Genomic DNA, 27,292 nt, shown 5'->3' on the forward strand with positions numbered 1-27,292 from the left:
CCAAGTTCTGGCTGATAGACATATATTCGAAGCATCTTTGAATTTGTGCAAGAGAATGAATTAGGTAATAGCATGAAAGCAGGTAGATGCCTGTAAATGTAGGGTTCATACATCATTGTTGAGCGTTGGCTCAGTCTTGTTTTTGCTTGTTTGTTCTTTGTATTCAGATTTTGATTCATATCCAGTCAAATATGTTGAAAACCCTGATAAAGATATTAAAGGATGCTGCAGACGGAAATTTATCAAAATTTGTGAAAAGACAGGAGTTCTCAGAAGAAGTGGTGAGTATGAGATTGCTGCAGAAATGATTTAAAGGTGAAAGGACATGCATTAGAGTATCCACTTACTGTCTTCATTCTACAGGCCACCACCTTAAAGAGCGTCAAGTATGACAACATCTCTCTTTTTCCTGTTAAAAGATTTCTGTTTGGGTGCAAAGGTTTTTTTTCTGCCAACGGGAAGTATCCTCTGAAATTCTAGGAAAACTTGGTCCTCTTACATTATTTCCCCACCCCCCACATAGTGTTTTCCTGCATCCTGGGTCCCCTTTTTCCTCAAGCCCTCCAGTACCTTCTGCCCACTCCCTGACCCCTGCGCCCTGGTTCATGGCGGAAGTAAGAGCAATCAGGAGAGAACTGCTGCCTCACCAACCACCTCCTGTCCCGCCTGCTCATCTTTCCTCCTGAAGCCATGGCAATTGAATGCACCTCTCTGGAGCAGGCTTCCCCACTGAGCCCGAGAGCCCATCCCTCAGACCCACTGTAGGGCATCAGTTCAGAAGATATTTTACCCTCTTTTGAGCATCATGAACATCCCTGTCCCTGGGGATCATTCCCATCAGCAATAAGCTACAGTAGCTCTCATCTTAAAAATTAAAAAAAAAAAGTGTCCCTACTTACACAAATAAAAAGACACACTGTGTGTTGAGATAGGAGGACTCAACCCCATAAAGTCAGTTCTTCCCAACTTATTGTGATAATGTAACCTAATGAAAGTGCCATTAGTTTTGTTTGTGTGGTTAAAGTTTAGTAGGAAGAACAAACTAACAAGAATAACTGGGAAAACCTTGTGAGAGGAGAGCAGGGAGGGGTGCTAGACCTGCCAGATATTTAACCGTATTAATGCTTCTATAATCAGAACTTTGGTTTTAGGTACTGAATAGACCAACTAATGGAACTGTATAAATGTTTTTGCAAAACTATAAAACAAAATTAAATAGAAATGATAAGCAGTTTCAAAAAATTGAAAGCAGAAGGAAACAAAGGAACCCATGTCTGACACTGATGGCTGAAGCACACAAAGAGGAGCTACTGTAAGTCCTTTGAAATTTAGTAATTTGTCCGTCAGTAGCTAAAGGGAAAAAAACTGTAAGGAAATCGTAAATGACTGGCAGTGATGAGTTTGTTACTAATGATATTGGTATTGTCGTTTTGACTAATGAAGAGGCCTGTTTGATTGGTTCGCCCTCCCTGCTTTTCTCCCTCCTTCCCTTGCCTTCTGACGGTACTAGTGCCTGCTGGTTGGCAGGAGAGGGCAGCAGGCTCCTTTCTCCCCCTCTGACATTCTGTTGCCCTCCCAGCCCTATCCCTTTTTTGGACTTGCATCCAAAGGCTTCTACCTGCTGGCACAGGGAGCTTGTCAGGAAACTAACTGGATATGATTAATTTAAAGCTTCTGTTTGGATTCCTTAGCGCTGTGGAGGTTGTGATCCACCCAAACCCTTTTGGAGTATGTTTTAGGAAAGTAGGGTAACTGGAAATGTAAACCTGTTTTAAAGTGCACAGTTCGTGCATGTGCATCCATTACTGACACAACTTCAGTTTCCCCAGCAGCACTAATGCTTATCACTCTACTTAGATCTGGTTTATCAATATGTTGTCCCCATTATATGACTGAAGCATCCAAACAAACACCACATTGAGAAATACTGATTTTTTCCCCAAAGTCTGTAAGATTGACTTATTTCAAAAGCTCCCCCTCTAGCTGAGTGTGTTCCTGGCTGTTGTGAGGCTGCATGGGGAACTGCCGTTGAGAAATAAATAAACGCTCTAACTCCAGTAGCCTTTGAACAGCTCTAAATAACACTTGTAAGACTGTATGCAGAGTCCTCCATTATAAAACCTGCATCTTACAAGTGCTCTGGGTAGTGTTGATGCCAACAGCTATTAAAGATGTCTCGTATGGGGCGCCTGGGTGGCTCGGTCGGTTAAGCATCTGACTTCAGCTCAGGTCATGATCTTGTGGTTTGTGAGTTTGAGCCCAGTGTCAGGCTCTGTGCTGGCAGCTCGTAGCCTGGAGCCTGCTTCCAATTCTGTGTCTCCCTCTCTCTCTCTCTCTACCCCTCCCCCACTCACACTCTGTCTCTGTCTCTCAAAAATGAATAAACTAGGGGCGCCTGGGTGGTTCAGTCGGTTAAGTGTCCGACTTCAGCTCAGGTCGTGATCTCGCGGTTCGTGAGTTCAAGCCCCGCGTCGGGCTCTGTGCTGACAGCTCAGAGCCTGGAGCCTGTTTCAGATTCTGTGTCTCCCTCTCTCTCTGCCCCTCCCCTGTTCATGCTCTGTCTCTCTCTGTCTCAAAAATAAATAAACGTTTAAAAAAAAAAAAAAAGATGTCTCGTGTGTGGAGATAAGGTTATACCTACCACCAAAGGAATGTTGAAAAGAATTGTTGGGTTGTTTTTTTTTTTAATTACTATGACTAAAATCTCTCCAAACATTCACTGTTTCTTCACTGATTTCTTTTTTGAAACTAACCTAACAATGGAGTAAAATCTCTTTTCTGCCTAAGTTGTAGAATGGTCCCTGTGACACCATTTGGTATTTGTATAGTGATGGGAGAGAATTGATGCAGTATATGCAGTTAGAGCAAAGTTATCTCCAGCTTGGCATGTTTGCTTGGCTGCTTTCGGAAACCATATGCTGCCCATTAGGTCACCTCACCTTCAACATGGGGCAGGGACTAAACAAGCTATTCATTCTTCTTAAGAATAACATAAAATGCTGAAACTTCTTACCTGAAGGTTCCTGGGAGCCCTTGTTTGAAAGGAAGGTATGTTGGCAGCAGATAGGGTTATGATCTTTCTAGAAGGTGACCAGAGGATTTCTTAGGGACCTTGATCACACGTAAATTTTATAAGATGTGTTGTTGGATTGTATCATAAATAAGGATTGAACGAAGTCAACTATTGATTTTGTTCAAAAGTAGCTTTACATTGTTATTTAGAGCTCACCCATTTTTGTAGAATTAAATGCCATTCTTACACTTTTGGGTCCAATGTTCATACCTTTGGTTTAGACATCTCCATGCCTCATATTTGTGTATATCCAACAACCTCTTGACTTACCCACTTAGAACTTTCACAGGCATCTCAACCAGAACTCTTGATGTTTTTATGCTTCCAAATCTGTTCCTCCCATCTTGCCCATCTCTATTAATTACCTCACCCATCACCAAGTTACTAAAGCCCAAATTAGGAAGATGTCTTTGATTCCTCCCTTTCCTTGACCTCTTCCTCAATAAATCCTTTCATTTTAACTCCCCAGATATACTTGATAGATGTCTACTTCAGCATGTTGTGTCTATGTTTTCCAGTCTAGACTGTGATCCTCTCTCATGTGGACTGTGGTATTGGCCTCTGGATTAGTCTCCACCCTCCCTTTCTCTACACGTTTAAACATTATCTGCGGATGTTTAAACCTAAATCAGATCCTGTCCTAATTTGGACCTTCTGACAGCTTCTAGAATACATTCCAGAAAACTTAACCATGTATAAAACCCTACATATTTGGCCGTGCCTCCTGCTCTGATTGTTAAATTTGGCAAACTTGTTCCATTGCTGTTTGACTCCTTTTCCTAGTATGTTTCATTGTATAGTATGTACCACATAAACACCCTTTTTTTTTTAATATGAAATTTATTGTCACATTGGTTTCCATACAACACCCAGTGCTCATCCCAACAGGTGCCCTCCTCAGTAGCCATCACCCACCCTCTCCTCCCTCCCACCCCCATCAACCCTCAGTTTGTTCTCACTTTTTAAGAGTCTCTTATGGTTTGGCTCCCTCCCTCTCTAACCTTTTTTTTTTCCCCTTCCCCTCCCCCCATGGTCTTGTGTTAAGTTTCTCAAGATCCACATAAGAGTGAAAACATACAGTATCTGTCTTTCTCTGTATGGCTTATTTCACTTAGCATCACACTCTCCAGTTCCATCCACGTTGCTACAAAAGGCCATATTTCATTCTTTCTCATTGCCACGTAGTATTCCATTGTGTATATAAACCACAATTTCTTTATCCATTCATCAGTTGATGGACATTTAGGCTCTTTCCATAATTTGGTGTTGAAAGTGCTGCTATAAACATTGGGGTACAAGTGCCCCTATGCCTCAGCACTCCTGTATCCCTTGGGTAAATTCCTAGCAGTGCTATTGCTGGGTCATAGGGTAGATCTATTTTTAATTTTTTGAGGAACCTTCACACTGTTTTCCAGAGCAGCTGCACCAGTTTGCATTCCCACCAACAGTGCAAGAGGGTTCCCATTTCTCCACATCCCCTCCAGCATCTATCGTCTCCTGATTTGTTCATTTTAGCCACTCTGACTGGCGTGATGTGGTATCTGAGTGTGGTTTTGATTTGTATTTCCCTGATAAGGAGCGACATTGAGCATCTTTTCATGTGCCTGTTGGCCATCTGGATGTCTTCTTTAGAGAAGTGTCTATTCATGTTTTCTGCCCATTTCTTCACTGGATTATTTGTTTTTCGGGTGTGGAGTTTGGTGAGCTCTTTATAGATTTTGGATACTAGCCCTTTGTCCGATATGTCATTTGCAAATATCTTTTCCCATTCCGTAGGTTGCCTTATAGTTTTGCTGATTGTTTCTTTTGCAGTGCAGAAGCTTTTTATCTTCATGAGGTCCCAGTAGTTCATTTTTGCTTTTAATTCCCTTGCCTTTGGGGATGTGTCGAGTAAGAAATTGCTGCGGCTGAGGTCAGAGAGGTTTTTTCCTGCTTTCTCCTCTAGAGTTTTGATGGTTTCCTGTCTCACATTCAGGTCCTTTATCCATTTTGAGTTTATTTTTGTGAGTGGTGTAAGAAAGTGGTCTAGTTTCAACCTTCTGCATGTTGCTGTCCAGTTCTCCCGGCACCATTGGTTAAAGAGGCTGTCTTTTTTCCATTGGATATTCTTTCCTGCTTTGTCAAAGATTAGTTGGCCATACCTTTTTGGGTCTAATTCTGGGGTTTCTATTCCATTGGTTTATGTGTCTGTTTTTGTGCCAATACCATGCTGTCTTGATGATTACAGCTTTGTAGTAGAGGCTAAAGTCTGGGATTGTGATGCCTCCCGCTTTGGTCTTCTTCTTCAAAATTACTTTGGCTATTCGGGGCCTTTTGTGGTTCCATACAAATTTTAGGATTGCTTGTTCTAGCTTCAAGAAGAACGCTGGTGTAATTTTGTTTGGGATTGCTTTATTCGATACCAGGAATGATTTTCAAGTACTAATTGTGAATTTTTTGTATAGCTTATAGAATCCCATGTAGTCATTCATACTTCTGTGTGGCCCGGTACCCTGGTTTTCACCATTATAGGTATACACTATACGTTTTAGTGCATTCGGACCTCTGCTTCTTGGAGAATCAGAAGAACAAGGAAGAAATTTTGCATAGAGATAATGATCTGCTCTTTGGCTTTTTCCAGCTGGCCAAAGCAAGGAAAAAAGTGAAGGATGTACCCGCCCTTCTGGCCAAATTTGATGAGATCTATGGGAAACTCCACATTAATGGCCAGGTCACCACTTGCACTTTGGATACTCTCCTCTGCCACACCCCTGGGGACAGAAAATCCCACATGGTACTATTAAGTAAGAGGACAGTCAGCCATCGGACCTTCCAGCCTCTCAACCAGTCTCTGTGGGCTGAATAACCCTATGCTCAAGTCACTCATGGGTCTGAGCTGGAAGGGGCCTCCCAGTGAGTTAATGGCTTCCTAAGAAATCAGGCATTGTACTCCAGTGGATGCCATGTTAACAAACACTTGGTCTCCTTAAATTTCTGCGTTGATTTCGAACTGTCATGCTGATCTGAGAAGTTAATGTTGTGCCACCGTGAAGATCTAAATCGAGTCCAGCAGAAAGCTCCGCTCCCTCAGAAAGGACACTTCCTCTGTATAAAGTTCTAAGGATCCTTGAAGGAACATGACTGTGGTCTCCAGTCCAACTGCCGGTACCAGCGTAGAACCAAGTAAGCACTAGTGGGAAGGAAATTGCCATAAGTGGTCAACTCCAGTAAATTTTGGGGGGAGTAGTTACTTGCAGACTATACTCTTGCTGAATTCAGGAGGTCTGAAACCCTATTTTGCTACTGTGGGCAATGGTTCAGGATGTTCTCACTGTTTCTGTCATCATCTGTCTGTGACCCTAAATAAGATGCTTGTGAATCTGCATATTGACTTGAAATTTTCATTTAAGTTTCATTAGGGTCACATTTTTTCAAAAATGAGAGAAATAAAAGATTCCTGAGAAGATATCTTGAAGTTATGTTTTGTTTTCTCAGCAGCACAAACTAACCCAGGACTTAGGTCTCAGAAGTGATAAGTTAACCAAAATTTAAATGGTTATTACTGTGGTCATAGGCAGGCCAATTGCTTTACAAAATAAATGCCAGTAAAGACACATATGCTCTCTGTATTTTTTGTTTGTTAAATTTTAAGTATTTGGTCCTACATTTCATCTTATTGATGATCTTCTCTTTTCTCTTGGAATGCTTTATTTTTTTGTAAAAGTAAATGTGTCCTGACAGCAGGTTAAAGTTTCCTCATTCTGATCAATCACACGATAGTTTGAAACACAGCACCGGTGAGTTGTGCCTTTTGTTTCTCAAGGCCCACGTGATGTTCGCACCTTTCACCCATCTTCCTAGAGTTCTGTACACTCTTTCTTCAGTGCTGCTTCAAAAAGTGAGGTTTGGGGATGCCTGGGTGGCTCAGTGGGTTAAGTGTCCGCCTTTAGCTCAGGTTATGATCTCACAGTTGGTGAGTTAGAGCCCTGCATCAGGCTCTGCTGACAACTCAGAGCCTGGAGCCTGCTTCAGATTCTGTGTCTCCTTCTCTCTCTGCCCCTCCCCTGCTCGTGTGCACGTGCATGCTCGCTCTCTCTCTCTCTAAAAATAAATAAACATTAAAAATTTTTTTTAAAAAGTAAGGTTTGCTTTTAGCTGATTGTTATTCAGAGGCAAGAAGTGTGCATAGAATCAGCAATTTTAGAGTAGGAGGAATCTTCTGAATCTCCTAATTTAACTCCTTCGTCTTTCAGGTGAAAGAAATGACTTGTCCAAGTTGGTATAATTAGTTGCAGGTGGAGCTGAGATGAAAATCCCGATCCCTGGTCTGATACCCTTCCCACTAGAGCACATGTCTCTTCAGAGTTCGAATACTAAAGGAGGGCTCCCACGACTCACAGTGTGACGACTCACTGTGTGGCCATGGGCTCACTGCAGTTTCCTTGTTTGTTAAATGAGCTAATCATACCCACCTCCTAGGCCTGATGTGAGAGTGGAATGAGGTGATCAATGTAAAGCAAGCCGAACAGTGGCTGGCACCGAGCAAGTGCTGAATGAACGTTAAGTATCGTCATTTCTGTCAGTAGCACTCAGAATGTGGGTACCTAGTTGAAGAATTATATAAACAAACGTGTTCTTCCTTCTGTAAAGAAAACCCAAAAGAATTTCTTTTGCTTATGCTTGGTGAGGCCTTACCCCTTTTAAAGAAAAACTCTGGCCTTCATAGAATCTTAATTGTATTTTTTATGCCTCCTGTTTGGATTTCTCTACCTTCAAAGTCTTAGGGAATAATAGGGCATGCTTCCTGTCCCCCAACTTACCTTTTATCTTGTCTGACTTTCACAAAGAGCATTAAAATGCCTTTTATGCCCTGTGTGAACAGCTAACAACCATTCATTACCAAAAAAAAAAAAAAAAAAAAGGCAGTAAATAGCAGCCATGACCTTCCTAAGCTCTGTTGCTCTGAACAGCTGGTGGCTATGGTGGCTCTGCTGACTGTAGAAACTGGGCGATTCGATCTGTTCCCAGAAGTGATGCTGAGAGGCAGCAGTACAGCATGAACTAATGAGCCTTATGTTTACCCCAAAATAATAGATGATTCTGAAGGCTAAAACCCCATCAAGGAGAAAGTTTGCTTAGTGGATCATGAGCATTTCATTCTTTAAAGTTTCATAATTTCCTTGAAAAATGATGTTTTCTTGCAATCGATAATTTGCCTAAAGCATGCACTTACTCTGTTAATGAGAATATTTGGACAGAACATCTTATTCCCCAACCCTGTTATGTGCCTTTGTAGATTGTTTCATTTATTATAAATGTCTCTTGCTTCAGAGTCCAGATGTCATCCTGGTGGATACAGCACAGTGTGAGGAGAGGAAAAGATCCCTCCTTCACTAGGTGTTATCAGGATAGTGTTCTGGTTATGTCTTGCTGTGTCTCTAAGCCACTAGAACTTAGTGGCTTGAAACACCAATCATTTTCTCATTATCATTAGAATTGACTGGCTCAGGCAGGCTGCTCTGGGTCTCAGGTGGTTATCAGTTGTTGGTGGCTGGGATTAGAGTCACCTCAAAGGTTTCTTCACTTAATATTTGTGGCAGGTGACGCTAGGTCCTCAGCTGAGGCTCCCTGACAGCATAGTGGCCGAGTACTAGGGAGTGTGCCAAGAGGACCAGGCGGAAGTTGTTGTCACCTTTTACCACCTGGTTTCAGAAGTCCTGTGGCAGCACTTCCACTCAAATCACAAGCTCATCCACATTCAAGGCGAGGGCACATTCATTCCAGCTTTCGGTGGTGGCAATGTCGAAGGAACACATGTTTTAAACTACCAGAGACTTTTTTTCCAGCAAGCTCTTTCAACTTCTTTGCCATTGCTGCTTGTCTAATTAAAGTCGCCATCATTAGTCCTGTGTCTTTCAGCTATCTTCTCTACTATAGCCCACGAGGTTTCCAAAACAAATTTGTCCTTTTCTATTTAGAACCTGCTGAGGGCTCTTCACATCCCTCTGGATAAAGCTCTGTCTCTTCAACATGATTTAGAAGGCCGTTCGTAATCTGGCCCCGGTTTGCCCAGCCAGCCCTATCCCTTGCTACTCCACACTCCTTCTTCCCTCCCACTCATTTTTCAGGCCATAACTTAGATATTTTTTCACCTGGAAAGGCTTTCTCTGTCCATCCACCTACCTCAAGTTCAGGTTAGGTAAACTGCTTCCGTGCCCCTGTGCCTCACTTATCAACACGCATACCATGCTGCTGCCATTGTTCTCCATCCTTCACCACATTTAGGTGTCATGTCTATCTTGTTCTCTGTTGTTTGCCCAGAGCATGGTAGGGATCATATCAGAGGATGAGGACTCCTCAACTCACAAAACTCATTTGTACTGTGTAATGATGTTGGTTGTCATCATATCCCCCTGTGAACAGCTTTTTCTCTCCAGTGACTTCCACTCAGTCCCAGACACTCCACATTTAGGCCTGACCTCAGGCTTTTGCTCAGCCTATTTTGTATCCTTTTCTCCTCCAACCTAAAATGCCCTCCCACTTTATCCATCCTTTTCTGCCTATTCAAGATTCACCTCACGTCACCTCTTCCCTAAGATGTTCTCAAGATGAAGAGCCCTTATGGATTCTCCATTCACTCATTCACAAAGTCAATATTGAGCAGCTTACGCTGGACAAGGCACTATGAAAGGCTCCTAAGATGCCACAGGAAGAACACATCATCTCCATTTCCCAAAGCAGAACATTTTTACCCTGCCGTGTTGAACTTAAGGACCTTTTGGTCTAGTCATTTGTTCATTGCTCCTACAGACAGTACTCCTTACAGAGTGATCAAAATCTTCCCAAAGAATACTCAGTAGTGAAATAGACCAATCCTAAGCAATTCAGGCTGACATTTTTTTGACAGCAATCTAAGAAGTTAATACAAAATTGAACCAATTCCTAATGATTATTACTGAGAAATTATAATGGGGAGGTAAAGATTTATCTGCTATAATTTAGGTAGGCAGAATTGGAGGTTTCTCTATTTCTTTGCAAGCAAACAAATTTCTTTGTCTTTTTTTTTTTTTTAACGTTTATTTGTTTCTGAGAGAGAGAGGCAGAGTGTGAGCAGGGGAGGTGGAGAGAGAGAGGGAGACAGAGAATCTGAAGCAGGCTCCAGGCTCTGAGCTGTCAGCACAGAGCCCAATGCAGGGCTCAAACTCAACAGACCACGAGATCAGACTGAGCCACCCAGGCGCCCCACAAGCAAACAAATTTCTTACGCACTCTGTACTCTCTGTTTAGAACCCCAGAGGAATTGATGGAAGACTTGATCTTGCTTAAAGGATATTTTGAGCTTTGATTTTTTTTTTTCCTTTAGGTAAATGTTTGATCTTTCTGCATAGCTTCCTTTCACTCCTTTTCATAGACAAAATGACAGCTGGGTATAAGGCAGTGGTTCTCACACTTCAGCAAGCATCAGAGATACCTGGAGAGTTTATTCAAACCCAGAATCCTGGGACCCATCTCCAGAGTTTTTGATTCCACAGATCTGGAGCAGAGTCCGAGAATGTGTATTTCTAATAAATTTCTAATAAATTCTCTGTTGCTAGTCTGGGGACTGTAGTTTAAACCACTATTTTTTTTAGGAAGCTTATGTTTTCTTATGTGCAGGGGAGACTTGGGCTTCAGTTACCATCTCCATTCTTCTGGTCTCTGCTGTGACCAGGAGGGAAGAGCAGGCAATGGGGTCTTGTCCCTGGACTCCTGAGCAAGTATCTGCTGAGGTGTGTATTGACTGCCATGTGCCTCCTGAGGACCCTCAGTCTAATGTTGACCCACCTCCACCTCACAGCCTCTCCACTGGAGTCAATGAATCAGGAATCCCAGGTCATTATGATTTAAGATCAATGAAAAATGTATTTAGTTTTTTCAAATTATACATACATGCACAAATAGATACGTATACACCTATGTATAAATATCCATGTCAACTAAGGTAGCATATGGCAGAATAGCACAGAGCTTGACAACAGAAACCCAAGATTTAAATGTACTTAATAACATTTCTATCTACAAATTTGACATACATTATGCATTTAAAAATGTGCGGTGAGCCAAATCATTGTGAATTAACCCCCCCAGTGGAAATATTTCAGAAAAGTAAAAGAGAGTTTTTAAAAGGAAATGGTTTGTACTGCATAAACAATGAATCAAGGAATTAAGTTGGCTTGAACAGCATTACCTCAAAAATACCTTGAGTGGGGCACGTGGGTGACTCAGTTGGTTGACCTTCCGACTTCCGCTCAGGTCATGATCTCACACATTTCGTGGGTTCGGGCCTGCATCCAGCGTTGGGCTGACTGCTCTGGGCCTGCTTCAGAGTCTGTCTCCTTTCTGGCTCTCTCTGCCCCTCCCCCACTTGCACGCACTCTGTTTCTTTCAAAAATAAATGAACACTAAAAAAAAGCCGCTTAAATATCTTGAGCAAAACTTGGTGTAATTCTGATTGAAATTTTTGTTGTTGTTGTTAATGTGTCAAAACGAGGGGATTAAAAAATGCCCTCTGTTTTCATGAACTTGGCATTCTCCAAGAGGAACAGACATTAAGTGAGTAACCCTGCAGGTGACCACATTTTTACAGTTGGGGTAAGGCCAGGGTGATACTTACATTACTCTGTGGAATAGATAATAAGTGGCATGCGTTGTGAAAATACGTGCACATACACAGGACCTTTTCTGGTCTTTGATAGCACCAATTGTGTTGTTCATTTTGACATGTAAAGTACATTATCTTGTGCTGTTAGAGAAATTTTTCCAAGTACAGTACATCTAGTGTCTCCTGAAGGACAAACTATCCTACCTGTGTTTTATGACCCCAAAGTGCCTGTGTAGCATATTCCTATACTATGATACTATAATGTGGCCTTTATATTGTTTTGAAAGGGTGAATTAATTGGCATGTTTTAGTTAATATGTATGGCCTCCCATGCTATGCTTTGAGTATTTCACAACTTTCTCATAAACTGGTTGCTCTTTCTTAGTTTTACATAAGACAGCCGAGACCTAGAGAAGTAGAATGCCCAAGAAGGGGGTATAGGTGACTAGTGTGCATTAACACGCTGACCAGAGCCCTTTATCTTCGTTTCACTGCATGGGGTTTTCCCTCCAGTATTTCCAGGCTCTCAGCTAATCTGAGACAGAAGTGATTTGGGGAGAAAAGGGGATAGGGGGAGGGTACAACAGTTTTACTCGAGTTTTCCCAGCTGCTAATGGAAGAGTTCAGAACCTTGCTGAACTGCACATTCTACCCACTTACGTACCTTATTGAGTTGATCTTCTGGGACTGTGACCTCCACGAGACTCAGAGGCATATTTACCACAGTGATTAAAGGTGGGGTCTGGAAAAGAAGGCCCAGCAGAAAGAAAAGAACCCCACGTTTGGCTGCTAATCAGTGCCCTACAGCTGAAATACTCCAAAGCCAGGTGTCTGGGATAGAAGACCTCATTTAATTAGGCTCTGAGAGGAAAATGCACCAGCAGCCCCTGAGCCCACCTGGAAGACATCGAGGAATCGTGGTCTGTCACCTGCAGGCCTGCCTGGGAAATGCATCGCCTGATTAGTGATGTTCACATCCTTCATCTTTGCTGATTCCTTTTTCCTATCACAAGTCAGGCCAACCTCCTCACCCAGAAGAGCCCAGCAGCACCACGTCACACATTCCACAGATCTCCCTTGTTGCCGGTCAGCAAGATCATCCCGTCGAATTACAAGTGACATCACAAAGGAAGACAGAACCTCCACAAAGTGACTGCCCTACAACTTGAACTGATTTCAAATCCACGAATCCAAGGCACATGCCTGGCAGCTCAGCAGGAGAGCCTCCTGATGTACCCCATTGCACTCCGGGGGGGCACATTATGTAACCATTAAGGTTCAAGGGGATTAAGGAGGCCTTCCTTCACTTTCATGGCTGGGAATTACTGAATTAGTATCAGTTGAAAGAGTATGTTCTGATTGTAGCCAGTGCCATGATGGCTACGTGCCCGTCCAAAGATAATTCAACAGGAATGCTGCTCACTGAGAAGCCAGGAGAGATCAAGCAACTCCACATGAGGCTTTGGGGCCATCGGGCTTATCATCCTGTTTAAAACTATGGAGAGCAAAGGAAATGTCATTTCCAATTTAGATTAGCAGAGCCATTTCTTTGACACATCGGTGCTGAAGTAACAGGGAATTTCACAACAACATGCTTTGTATGCTAGGGTTTATAACATTTAAAAAACCTGCTAACACATAATAAGAGTTAATGATTGCGAGGCTGTCTCTGTACCAAGCACGTGGTAGACAGTATCTCATTTAACGCTCAGGAAAACCCCATTTCACCGGTGACGAAACAAGCTGGGAGAAGTTAAGTTCTTGACCATAGATGTAATACCAGGGAGTGGGCAAGCACAGGTGGTCTGCTGCCAGAGCTCATGTTTTTAATTCTGTCTCTGTATTGTGTGTCCAAATGGTGGCTGTGTGTATATGTGTGCATGCACATGCTCATATGTGCACTTTTCAGCAGAACCTCGAAGGGGCCACTGAGTGAAAAAGGTTAAAATATACATGCATACACACATACATACATATATATGCATGTGCTATATACACATAGACACACATACATACTTAATGTTTGTGTAAGGTGTAATCCCTCCCCAGCTTCATGCTTTGCTCTTATCACTCATATACAGCTGAACAACTTAAGTAGACAGCAGAGGGCGCCCAGAGTCACTGTTTTTAAAAGGTATCTTTCATTTCTGGAATTCAGGGAGAACAGAGGTCCACATTGCAGGCTAGAAGGCAAAGGTAGCTGTAGATAGACTTCAGGGAGGAAACAGAATATTCCCTTCACTCATATTGAGAGTTCTCGTGTTGAAAGGGTGTTTTTAGAAGAGAGAAAACAGGATGATCCTCTGTAGATAGCATTCTGATGCAAGTGTATGTGGGCATACGCTAGATGTTTCATGAAAAAACATCTTCAGCTCCTTATGAAAGAAAAAGAATGAGCCTTTGTCTCACTTGGGAAGGGGTTTCCTCCTAAATTAAGAGGAAAAAAATACAGAATGAATGGTTTGCTATTATTTACTAAAATCATATTGGTATGGGAAAGAAGTAAAAAGGAATTAGGGGTGGCTCAGTCGGTTAAGCGTCTGACTTTGGCTCAGGTCATGATCTCACAGTTTGTGGGTTCGAGCCCCATGTTGGGCTCTGTGCTGACAGCTCAGAGCCTAGAGCCTGCTTCACATTCTGGGTCCCCTTCTCTCTGCCCCTCCCCAACTTGTGCTCTGTGTCTCTATGTCTCTCAAAAAATAAATGTTAAAAAAAAAATAACCAAACAAGGAATTAGGCTCTTAATTATTCTGTCTTTTCTCCCTACCCAAATCCATCAAACCGCAACCTGTCTCTTCCTGCCATCATCACTGATTTACTTGGAGCTTTCTCCTTTAAAGTAAGGGGGATCTCAGTATTCTGGTGTATTCATCCCTGTCCATTTCTAAGAGTAGGTCGAAGATCAACTTTTCATTATCACACATCTTTAATATACTTTGGGATTTCGCAGAGTACTAATTATTACCATGAGCTGGGGTTGGGATTCTGGTGAAAGATGTCCTGACAAACACCCGAGACCCAGGAAGAGGGGAGCAGTGGGTGCTCTTGCTGAAGATGACTTTTGCTAATAAGTCTTCAGTAGATTACTTCTGGGAACAACCAAAAGTACCTGGAAGAGATTCTGTGCAACTGGTGAGATTAAAGAGAGAAAGTGTTAAGTAGTCTAAATGTGGCCTACTGAGTTGGTATGGCTTGAGTGTAACAGTTCAGGGATACAGGTACCAAAAAGAAGACCCAGGGGAAAATCCTATAGTACATGCTATTCCGCACATATTGTCTTTGATTTTTCTCACTTATGAAATGAAAAACTCACCGTCCACCTGGTTGATGGGCATTTGGTCACACTCCTCTAGGAGTCTGGAGTGCAGTGGCCAAAACTAAATCTGTCTTTACATGCTGTGTTAGCAGGCTTTTATCCCATTAGATGTTGGATGTAGAGAGAGGGCCATATGAAGGTAACTTTCCACTACACTGCACAGAGTGGAGGTGATCTCACTATGACATAATGCGTATATTGCAGGTAAAGAATCAGTGTCATGAAGCTCAGTCAGGATCTGTTTTGACAAGGTCAAGAGCTAAGCAGTTAACCAGTGAACCAACTTGTATGAATGGAAACTCTGGACGTCTGTACCCCTGGGCTCCAACAACCTTTGTTATCCCCTTAGAGTCAAAATCCGAATCTCAGTGGGCCATGGTTCTGGAACAAAAATGTAAATCTATTATTCATGTGGATCATTCAGGTTCATTTTTAAAATCTTTTCCTCCTCCATACCATCTCAATTCCGCATTTCACTTTGCATTTGTAGACATGGCTTATAAGTTATTGATTATTTCACTCTGTTGGAATCTCCTCAGGTGCAAAACATCTGGATACATAGGGGGAAACAAAGATAACTAGCACACCATTGGTACTAGCAGATCTCCTGACTTCATTTTGCAGATTCTGAGACAAATAGTTGATGGGAGTCCCATGTCGTTGAGTTAAAGTTTTGGCAGGTAAACCGGGCTGGAGTAGGTTGGGCGTGATTGTGCCTTCTGCTCACATTTCAATGGGCTAATGTCTTAAAAATTTTTTTCCTCCTGAATTCTACTTCCCCTTTCTTCTTTCTCTGTTCTTCTATTTTGTGTCTTCCCCATCATTTTATTAATGCGTTCTCCTTTGGAAAAAAAAAAGTATTTTAGATCCCTTTTTCTGGGGCTCTTCGGTGACGGAATTTAGCTTCCTGTGCCCTCACTGTTTCACTCACTGACTCAGAGTGGAGGCTGCTTTACTGGAACTTAAGAGAAACCTCAGTTTGTTTTCAGTCCTGTTTTCTCCCTAGCATAAAGCTCTAATTTTAAGGGAAGAAGTCTGAATAGGCCATATTGATAGAAGCAAGCAACAAGCCTAGACCCCATCTTCCTCACCAGCGCCTCTGGGGCTATATTCTGTAGAAAGGCAACAAAACCATTTGGAGCTGCCCATTTGCTCCCCAAATATAACTCCCATACCCAGGGTCTTATGTAGCCTTCCACATGAGTTAAGTCCCTCAAAGTAGGGCTTGGGCAAGATTAACCTGCTAAAACTGTCTTTTACTGCAACCTAGGTACATTTCCACTTTCCCAGTTCGTTCAACAGAGAATATTTAGCAAGTGTCCATTTTGCCCGGAAAACAGAGAGGACAGATTAGAAATAACAATGTGTGTGCCAGTTCAACATCTCCAAACCTAATATTAAGATACCTACTAACAACTCTGAAGTTCAGATCCAAGTTTAAAGTCCAATTTTGGGACTACATTTCCCATCCTCTGTTATAGCTTGGAAGATGCTTATTAGCACAAAATTAGTATTATTTCATCACTTCCATCTTTATTGTTTTAAGCCAAGATCAAATTGCATTTGGCCGTGGCAACTAGGAGAGGAATATTTATTTTGGAGTTGATCCCCATTTGCTCATTCTTAGACATTGATAAATGAATAGAAGATGCTTAATCAGACCTGTGGGTAAAAAGTCGAAGACTGTATGCATGTGAGATTAGGGAAAATTGTACACCTAATGAAGACAACAATGGGAAAAGAATGAACCACGATGCTCATTATGACTCAGTTGACAACACTTTTAGGTAAAGTCCACACTGTTTGGAAAGCACATTTTCATTCGTGGTGTCAAAACCTCCAAAAGCACATAGAAAAGTAAAAGATGCTGGCCCATGATGAGTTTGTCTAGTGTTATTTTGGAAGCCCCTGTAGTATTTAATGATAATGAAAACGTATTTTGTTTCTCCATCTTGTCTCTCAGACTCTCTGTCCAAAACAGTATGTCAAAAGGAAGGAAAAGCAACTAACAAATAGCCCATGACTGGATTTGTTCCAGTCAGATCCAATAAAACAGCCACATCAAGTTGCTAAAGAAATTTACCCACTGACAATGACCACAGCACAGCAGCATTTGTATCATATTCCCCATAGGTACTAAGTTGTTGTGGCTCAGGTTTTGAGAAATTTAACCTGCATGCAAATGTGTGACAGGGCTTTCCTGGCAACCTGTAGTTCAACAAAGAACAGGAAGTGAAACCATCATTGTCACCACAAGGTTTCTTTTACACAAGTTTCCATAACTTAGAGAGGTACCTTGCTGCTTACTCTCTGTCCTATTTTATCTATACTGCTCTACATTATCTCAAAATGAAGAAAAGAAAGTACTTGTCTGAGAGGTGAAAGGTCTCAGGAATTGGATGTGACCCCTGGGGAAAAGGAAGGGGCACCTCTAAGATTCAGCACCCTCCTGTTTGCCTCAAAACACTGAGATGGGGCCCCAGAAATCATTGCTTTAATTTGCGTACAAAAGATGTCAAAGTTCTAGAAAGTCTCAAGAATACTATCTGATACCATTTGATTTGGGGTTTCTTAGGCAACTTCAGCAGCACATAAGACTAAGGACCATGATGCACAGCTGTCTGAATTGTATCCCAACAATCCCAAGGACGCTTGTCAGAGGGACTAAGTGGAGACTAAAATCCAAGGCTGGATTTTCCTTTTCCTAATTGACCCAAATCCACGGAATGGACAAGTAGGGGATGTCAAAAGTCACCCTGACCCCTTCTTATTGGTTATTACCTCTCTCACAACCTCCACAGGCTTCTCATCACACTGAGAATCAACTGCAGGGCCACATGGTAACCCAGTCTGGTCCCTTTGACCTCTGCGACCTCAACTCTTACCTTCCTTGCTTGTATCTTTCTTGTTGCACGGGCCTTCTTACTGTCCCACAAGACCCCCAGCACATTCCTGCTTCAGGGCCTTTGCACTGGCTCTTCCTCTGGCCTGCTCCCTCACTTCATTCAGATGTCTGTCAAATGTCATCTCCTCAGAGAGGCCTTCCCTGACCAACTGCTTTAAATTCCACCTTCTCTTCTTGCTATTCCTTATTCTGTTTTTTTTTTTACTACTTGAATTTTGTATTTAGTTATTTATTATTTGATTTCTCTCTAAAACTGAAAAACTGTGGTATGAGGGCTAAATCATAACAGTCCTTTTTATTTACAAAAATGCTGCCTATTTTTGTAAATAAAGTTTTATTAATATACAGCTGCTCTTGTTCATTTACATGTTGTGTTTGGTTGTTTTATTTAGAGTTAAGTAGTTGCAATAGAGACTGCATAGTCCATGAAGCCAAAAATATTTATTATCTGGCTCTTTACAGAAAAAGCTTGCCAACCGCTGCTCTAGAATGTAAGCCCTATGAGGACAGGGGATTTAATGCCTTTTGCTAACTCCTATATCTCCAACACTCATATTACGTGGCACTTAGTATTTGATAAATATTTATTAAATGGTTGAGCATCTGGATGAATGAGTATCCAAATATATCTAAAAAATTATTTTCTTGATTCAGTAATTACTGAGCACCAACTTGTGCCAGGCATTGGACTCTTTGCAGAAGATAGCACAATGATAAGAAACCAATAAATTAAATTGTGCTATGAAGAATGTCATGTTCTTCATGACAGTTGTTTTGGGAGTCATAAAGAAAGATACATGACCAAGGCATCAAAAGATGGTGATCCCTAGGGATGAGTTCTCCAAGCTAAAAGAATTGTGAAGGCATTTCAGGCAGAGGATATGACATGTATTGGTACAGAGATAGGCAGCCACAGTTGTCTAGGGGATCCACAATTTGTGTGGTAAATGAGAGTTGTTTGAAGGAGGTTTGAACAATTTCTTTATAGGTTTGAATAATCACTCTCTTCGTCTTTCTGACTCTTGTTTCCTTGGTTGCTATTTAAAAATTGGAGAAAAGTAATTAATGCCTTCAAAAAGCCTACTATTCTCCTGCTGATGTTTTTGGCCCAACCCAAAACACATTAAATGTATTTTTTAAAGAGATGTCTGGGATACATTACACTAAGATTTCTCAACCTTGGCACTAATGACATTTGGACCAATACTTTTTGTTTTGGAGGTATCCTGTGCATTGTAGGATGTTTAATAGCATCCCTGGCCCCTACACCCTAGATGCCAGTAGCACTCCTGCAGTGTGACAATCAAACTGTCTGAAGATATCACTAAATGTCCCGTGGGGGGCAATATCCCTCTTTTGGTTACCACTGCATTAGATGGTGCCAGTAACCCACACTGGGAAACCTGGGTCTCTGGAATAAAAACTGCCTATTCTTTTTTATCTCCAGATGATCATCCAACATGAGTATGACAAGTAGCTATAGAATTCGAGAAGTAAATATTAATTACTTCTTTACTTCGTTACCCAAGTGCCATTTCTTCTAGGGGCTCCTGGGGCTTGCGCCATACTGAAATGTGCCAAATTAATTGTGCCTTAGGACAATAGAACCCTACTCAGCAATCAGCAATAAGAAGGAATATGCTTCTGATAAGTGCAGCAATGTGGATGAGCCTCATAGACATGATGCTAAGGGAAAGAAGACAGTCTCAAAAGGTTACATACTGCCTGACTTAATTTGTGTGTCTTTCTGGAAAGGGCAAAACTATAGTGAGCACAAATTAGTGGTTACAAGGGCTTAGAGTAGGGAGACTGTGTGACCACAAGGGGAGAGCATGAGAGCTTTGAGGGTGACAGAACTTATGTATCCTGATTGTGGTGGTTGTTACATGAATCCATACAGGCATTAAAACTCATAAAACTGCACATCAAAGAATTTAATTTAACTGTATGTTAAAAAAACATAAGAATTGTTGCTGAAGAATATGATGGGCTTTTAATACTTAACACATGTATTCTTCTAACCACAGTGAAGCATTGTGCCAAGCACAATGCCTTGACCACTGGTAATTGGAGTGTTCAAGGGAGAGGGGCAAGTAGATATTCTGGAACCAAATGAAGAGCTTCAGCTTCCTTGCTTCAATTCCTCTTTCACTTTCCATAGAACAAGGTGATCTTCACTTCCCAATCCAGGGTTGCCAAACTTCACCCCAGAATTGCTTGAGCCTCCTTGGGCAGAAGAGAGAAAATATTTTCAAAACATGATGTATATTGGAGCAGGCTTACCACCATCCTTTGAGGTGTATACAATGTCACAACATTGTATCAATCTGACACTGTTGTGTAGTGATAAGAGAGTGCCTAAAAGTGTGAGGCTAGCTTTCCAAGGCCCAGGGTGAGAAAAGGAGCAGAGAGCATAATGAAACGAAGGGACTTGATTTTAAAAGAGATCAATATCCTATTTTATTATTCATAGGAATAATGTTACCAGATTCATGCATATATGAAATAATTGTTATTTCTGAGGAATTTTATACTCCCCTTCAATATCTAGTCTGTTCATCTATGATGACAATGGGGCCCAGGGTATATATGGGAAAGTGACCATGACCTTTATCTGGAATACTACCCCATTAGCATCCGGTTCAGGGTAAGGATAGTCAGCATCCTTCTGTGGTTGACATATGTATGAAAGGACTGTTCACAGGAAAATATTGCTCATCTGCTTATGCAATAATAATAGTAAACCACAGGATTATCACATCAGAAATGAATGTCCTTGACTTCTCAGAGAATGAAATGTATTGCAACAGTGAACATCAGAACATGTCATCTACCTGGTACTCGTCCTGAAAGCTACACAAAGCACGAATGATGTCACAGTCACAAACATTACACTTCTTTCTCTCTGTCCATCATCATCCAACAGTTACAGCAACATGACTTTGGATGGACAATTGAAGTGTCTCTAAAGTGTTTCAGAGGTAGCCTATTACATCAAACATCCTCAGGAGCTATTATTTTCCCCCTTGGCTAAATTTAAACTGTGAAAATGAAGTCAAAATGACGGCCTCTCCATGTTTGTATGGTGGGCATAGGACAGGGTGGCAGTGGTAAGAAATATGTTACAGAAGAACTAGCTCAGTTCTAGATGACTAGATGACTTCAGTCTTCTTGAAAGCAGAGCTTTGAACTTTTTAAATTTTTTCATGTTTTAACTTATTCAATTGTCATTACTACTCTCTCTCGCATGATGTAGGGAAAGATTACTTCATGCCCATTTAACAAAAACTAGAGCCAAGACATATGTACTTGAAGAATTTCCCAGAGGTCATATAGGGGGTTAATGGAAAAACAAGGTGTGAAACCTGTGTCCTGATTCTGGAACCCCATGACTCCATTCGCGAGACCATATTATCAGGTGTCATCCGGCTTCACCAAACATACACCAAAACTAGGAGTTGAAGATGGTTACCCTATGTAGGAATCAGTGGAAGTCCCACTCCTATTCTCAGGCCTATAGGTAGTAATGCATTCATGGTTGAGAAAGTGCCCGATCCCTTTTAAGATGTCTTTCAAGCATCAAGCCTACAAGAAGCGTATTCCTACCCACAAAATAGTGATTACTTTCTTGGTTGAGCCCCACCATACCTTAAATACTTTGTGTATGTGCTATCTTTGTGCATGTAACTCTTTAAAAAAAATTTTTTAAGCTTATTTATTTTGAGACAGATCAAATGGGGGAGGGGCAGAGAGGGAGAGAAAATCCCAAGCAGGCTCTGCACTGTCAGCACAGAGCCCAATGTGGGGCTGGAACTCACAAACCGTGAGATCATGACCTGAGCCAAAACCAAGAGTTGGACGCTCACCCTACTGAGCCACCCAGGCACCCCACATGTAACTCTTTCACATGCCTCAGGTCCTGGTCTTGCTATTCTTGGATTCCTAGATCCTAATAGTCTGTTTCATAGTAGGCACTCAGTGCTTGTGTGATGAAAGAAAAGCGTGGCATGAACTTTTTTCTTTAGAAGTGCAAATTAAGGGCAAAGTGGGCATGGAAAATCCTTGCAAAAGTCATTTACCCTCTCAAAGCCTCAGTTTCCTCATCTGTAAAGTACGGATGATAAGAAATAACCCTTCAGGGTTATTGTATGTAAAATGCTTGGGAAGGTGCCTGTCTCACGGTAAATTCTCAGTAGAGAATAGCTCAAGATGGCTCTCAGTGACTTTCACCTCCTCATATCCACAGTTCTTTTTCACGCTGAATAGGGCAAACTATGTGACCAATAGGACATCGGAGCATTGACAGAGTGGCTTATGAGACTAGGTCATAAAAATCATTGAGGCTTCCACTTTGTTCTCTCTGGATCATCTGCTCTGGTGGAGAGGAAGACACCATTATCATGAAGATACTTCAAGCAGCCCTATCGAGAAGCCCATGTGGTGAAGAACTAGACTTCCTACCAACAGCCAGCATCAAGTCACCATTCATACAAGTGTGCCATCTTCTACTCTGATCCTCCAGCCCCAGTCGGTCCTTCAGATGGTGCAACGCTGTCCACCATCTTGACTACAACCTCAAGAGAGACTTAGAGCCAGAAACCCCTGGTTAAGCATGTCCTGGATTCCTGACCCACAGAAATTGTCTGAAATAAATTCTTATTGTTGTGGGTTTTTAAAATTTTTTTAAATGTTTATTTATTTTTGAGAGAGAGAGAGAGAGAGAGAGAGAGAGAGAGAGAGAGAGAAACAGAACACAAGCAGGGGAGGGACAGAGAGAGAGGGAGACTCAGAATCTGAAGCAGACTCTAGGCTCTGAGCTATCAGCCCAGAGCCTGATGCAGGGCTTGAACTCACGAGCTCTGAGATCATGACCTGAGCTGAAGTTGGATACTTAACCAACTGAGCTACCCAGGCACCCCATCTTGGGGTAATTTGTTACAGAGCAATAAGTAAACAATACACTGTCATTATATGGTTGTGTGAGTATCAGTAAAGAGATATGTCCCACATGGTCAGTCCTGGTTCTTGACCAACCTCAGTTCATAAGAGCTAATGGATAAGGAAGTCTGGTTTTAACTAAATTAGGACTTGTCCTTCCCTCCAACTGAAGAGGTAACTAAGATAGACATTCTCAGCAACCAACTTGAGGAAAGTGAGAAGGTCCCCCTGGTGCTATTTGCCACATTAGACAAATGTTGACTATCACTGCCTAATGTTATTTAATCATGTCAGGCCTATAGGTCAAGTCTCTAAATAGTGGGACAGTTCTGACCCCAAGAGCTAATCTTGGACTCTCTTTTTTCTCCCTGACCCCCTGCAGCTAGCATACCACCCAGACCAGTCCCTTACTTATGTTCACTTTCCCAAGTCTTTCATACCACAAAACTTGGATGAAAATGGCGATGACCTTAAAGGAGACAACATTTCACTGAACATTGAGAAACCCTCATTTTTGGGGGGCTACACAGGCCTTGGCGATATTTAAAGCTTGAATTATGGGCAGGAAGGTATTTGGCTCTGATTTTTCACATGGTTGTGTTACTGTTACTGAATCTAAGTCCCTCCCTTCCCCAGTGATCGCTGGTATCTCAAAGGATTTGTCAGTTCTGTTAGACTGTTTCATTTTTCAATGAATGCTTTCATTCTTTCCTGCCATCTCCAATTCTTCTGTAGTCCTGCTCTGCTCAGTTTCTCTCAAAACTAGAGGGTTTGTACCCTAGCCCCCACCCCAAGCAAATACAACTTTTCCAGATAAGTGAATAGTCTGACCCTTAGGTGACCACCGACATTGAAGGCCCCTTGAGGCAGCCTCTATGTAGGAATTTACTTGGTCCCTGGGCAGGAAGATACAACTCTCTGTTGTACTCAAAAGCATTCCTTGACTATGAAAAATGCATGTCTCAAGATGGGGAATATGAGCCCTCCTTCACATCAGAGAGTTCTTTGCCCACTTGGAGTCCCTCTTCCTGCTGAGAGGATAGCACAGACACAGTCTACTCTCATTGTTCAAGAATCCCACAATTCCCTTTGTTTTCTAGAGAGCTTAAATAGATCAACAGATCTACCATGGCTAGTCTTCCCTGGATCCTGGAATTCCTACAGACAGAAACCATATAGATATGACCATCACAACTACCCTGGATTAGGACTAAATATCAACAGAACTGTGCACAAAGCTTGCCTGGACCAACTCCATTATGTTGAATAGATCCTATTTTTCACTATTCCTACCTAAAACTCTTTTAACCCTTATATCCACCCAATGTATCTGTGACGGGATCAAGAGGAAGACATGGTGATTCTAGCCACCAGATTAAGGAATTAGTTTAAGGTTCACCCAGCACCTGGCCTTCTCCCATGTCTGACAGCAAAGCCCCATGACTTGATGGCTAGGACCTGCTTCCACATCCAGAGAGTCCCCAGAAAAGGCAGCTTTTTAAGGAATCCTTGGGTCTCATATTGTCTGAAACATCTAATGGCCTATGCTTTAAGCACTAGACAATACATGAGTTGACTTCAGCACTCATCAGAGAAACCACTGGGTAAAGAGTGTATCCTTGAGGTTGTTAAATAGAATTCAGAATTTTAACAACTTAGCTCTGCTTCAATAATGACGTTAACTATGAAAGGACAAATTTTCTCTGTACCTAAACTTAAGGAAAAAGTATTCAGTGTTGGCTCCTAGCATAGTGCGGTACACATTGAGGGAAACCAATTAAGGTTTTTGATTTGGTTTCATTAATATTTCATTAAGTGGGAGGAATCACCAGTTTAACTTTGCACAGAGGACTTCTTCCTCTGTTTTTTTTTTTTAAATGTTTATTTATTTTTGAGACAGAGAGAGACAGAGCATGAACAGGTGAGGAGCAGAGAGAGAGGGAGACACAGAATCTGAAACAGGCTCCAGGCTCTGAGCCGTCAGCCCAGAGCCCGACGCGGGGCTCGAACTCACGGACTGTGAGATCATGACCTGAGCTGAAGTCGGACGCTTAACCGACCGAGCCACCCAGGCGCCCCTTCTTCCTCTGTTTTGTCAAGGTTGTAAGTTTGTTTTAGGACTTGAGCTATTCAAGGAAGAGAGGCTCCAAGTTTAGCCTTGGGTAAAAGGAAAAGGCAGGTCAACCTGTCACCATTTTTATCCACTGGGTTTCCACCTATATTATTATTACATGACCCCTTGGGATCTAGGGGTTAAACTCCCTCTTCTTTAGTCTTCTCTGCAATAAAGCTTACAAACCAACTCACCTCCAAACGTGATACTTAATCTCCAGTGACAGAAAGACTTGTTTCCGTGCCAACATTATTTATGTTGTTTGGCATGCCCAAATTAAATAAATAGCCCTGATAGCTGCAAAATGCCAGGAAGAAAATAAAATTTACGGATTTTCACTCTTCCCAAGATAAATCCACGAGTAGCTTAGCCAGATTGCTGGCAACTTCTTGTAAGCAATTTCATGGTAATTTTACTATAGAAAAGAGAAAGGAGAAATAGAAGGTAAAGTCCTAGGAACTTCTCCTTTATCTCAGTCGTCCATCTCTTCTCACACTTGGAGTGACAGGAACAGAGAACAAGGATGGAAATGATATGATTGATACATATACAAAATCTCACTAGTGGTTAAGACTTTCAGGGGAAATTTAGACCACAGCCTCAGCTTCCCAGTGCTCACTACCCTTTGGAGTAGTTCTGTTTTTAAAAATAATAATAAAAAAATGCAACACTTGGAAGCTTCGAATTGGAAACATTATGAGAAATGAACAGCATTTCTCTCCATCAAAGGTGGTGCTTTATAGGAGAGCTCATTTCCCAGAGGACTGACAGTTCCAAGCTTGTGACTGTCACAGAGAAGACGAGGAGGTAGAGGACTTGAAAGGGGTCCCTGCTTGAGACGATGAAGCCAGCTGTGAGACATGCTCTAAGATTACAGGGACCCGCCAAAGCTATGTGTGCCTAAATCACCTCAAGTCTTTTCCTATTCCTATCCTTCTGACACCTGTCTCCAGACTAATCCTTGTAATCTAAACAGCTGCCTTGGTCACATCATGCTTCGTCTTTAGTAACTCCCCAAGGCCTCCAAAAATGTCAGTTACACCCTAGGCTGGCCTTTATATTGTGCAAGAATCTGACTGCCTCTGACATTTAATCTCCCTCTCTCTTCTGCAGGAATCTGCCACTCCTGTCAAGAGTCTCTGCCTCACTTCCCATTTGCCTGCCTCTGTACCTTTACCTGTGATGGTCTCTATTCTCTTCACATGGAATAGCCTCCTCTTCCTACCCCGCTCCTCAACACTCAACTCCAAAGCCTGATACAGAGAGTGGGATTTGGAATTAGGTAGATCTGGGTCAAATTTTAGCCCCACTACCTGTTTGCTGTGTGTCATTGGGCAAGTGCCTTATCTTCTAGGAACCTCTGTTTCCTCAACTATAAAATGAGAATGTTCACATCAGGTTCATGATATATGCTCAGTAAAGCTTAATTCCTTTTTTCTGCATATCTACCCAACCCCACACACATTCCCAAGGTCCTAATTCCTATCAAATGGGCCACAAAATATGGTTTACATAAGACAATAAGACTTAGGTGCAGTAAAGTTATCAGCAAGGAATGGGCCAGGTCAGGAATGTAAAAATCACAAGACCCTCTCAGGACAAAACTCAGAGGCCAAGGCACATGGGTTCATTTCTGGCAATGACACACTGAAATTTCAGTTTCAAGGGAATGAACCCAATACAAGTACTTGGAAAAGAGCCAACCAGTCCACAGTTGGGAAATCACAGTATTGCCAGAACTCCCTGTTAGATAGTTGAAAAAATTCCTGAATAACACATTTTTCTAATTCCTTAAAAATTGACAAAAGAGGCCAGTTGACAGATTCAGTTCCATGATACTTGAATCTTAAAAAGAAAAAAAAGCAGAGACATTAGATGTGCTTATGATTCCTCAGCCCCTTTGAAAGAAATCGACCCATTAACAGACCCTAAATTTGCAGTCAGTGTCATGTGAGGGAACCCCTCTTTGTGCACATCTGATTGGTGCAGGGATGGGCACCTGACTGAGGGGCAGCCAATCCCATAGTCTGGAGGCTAACTATGACTTACGTTCCAGTGCAAAAATATGAGCCAAGCCAATCAGATTCCCTGTCTTTCAAGAATTGGAACTAGGAAACACAGAAGGAATGAGCCTGTAGCAACAAGAGCAGAACCCGTGAGGATGCTTTGAGGGAGAGTCAGGGACATGGTAAGCAAAAGCCATGAGAAAGCCAGAGTTAAAAAAGCTCAGAAACATCTTATAAATAGGATCAGCCAATTTAGTAGAGTGAGGAGAACTGAACAGAAGCACAAGCAGAAGCGACAAGCCATAAGAAAGGGATAGAGAG

General features: G+C 42.0%; 1 protein-coding gene across 4 annotated transcripts in view; it reads left to right on the forward strand.

The window, feature by feature from the left end:
* PTCD2 (pentatricopeptide repeat domain 2) overlaps positions 1 to 21,665 on the forward strand; it is a 54,953-nt gene extending 33,288 nt beyond the window's left edge. For 3 of the 4 annotated variants that reach the window (XM_043591724.1, XM_043591729.1, XM_043591748.1), the window contains 2 exons: positions 168 to 281; positions 5,694 to 6,666. In XM_043591724.1, coding sequence (XP_043447659.1) covers positions 168 to 281; positions 5,694 to 5,918 — 339 coding nt within the window. In that variant the 3' untranslated portion in view covers positions 5,919 to 6,666. Of the gene's footprint in view, positions 1 to 167; positions 282 to 5,693; positions 6,667 to 15,548 lie in introns of those variants that run through there. The other variant, XM_043591736.1, reaches the window with a different exon arrangement.
* Positions 21,666 to 27,292: the final 5,627 nt, after the last annotated feature.

The sequence above is a fragment of the Prionailurus bengalensis genome, chromosome A1 (genome assembly GCF_016509475.1).
Source record: "Prionailurus bengalensis isolate Pbe53 chromosome A1, Fcat_Pben_1.1_paternal_pri, whole genome shotgun sequence".
NCBI lineage: Eukaryota > Metazoa > Chordata > Mammalia > Carnivora > Felidae > Prionailurus > Prionailurus bengalensis.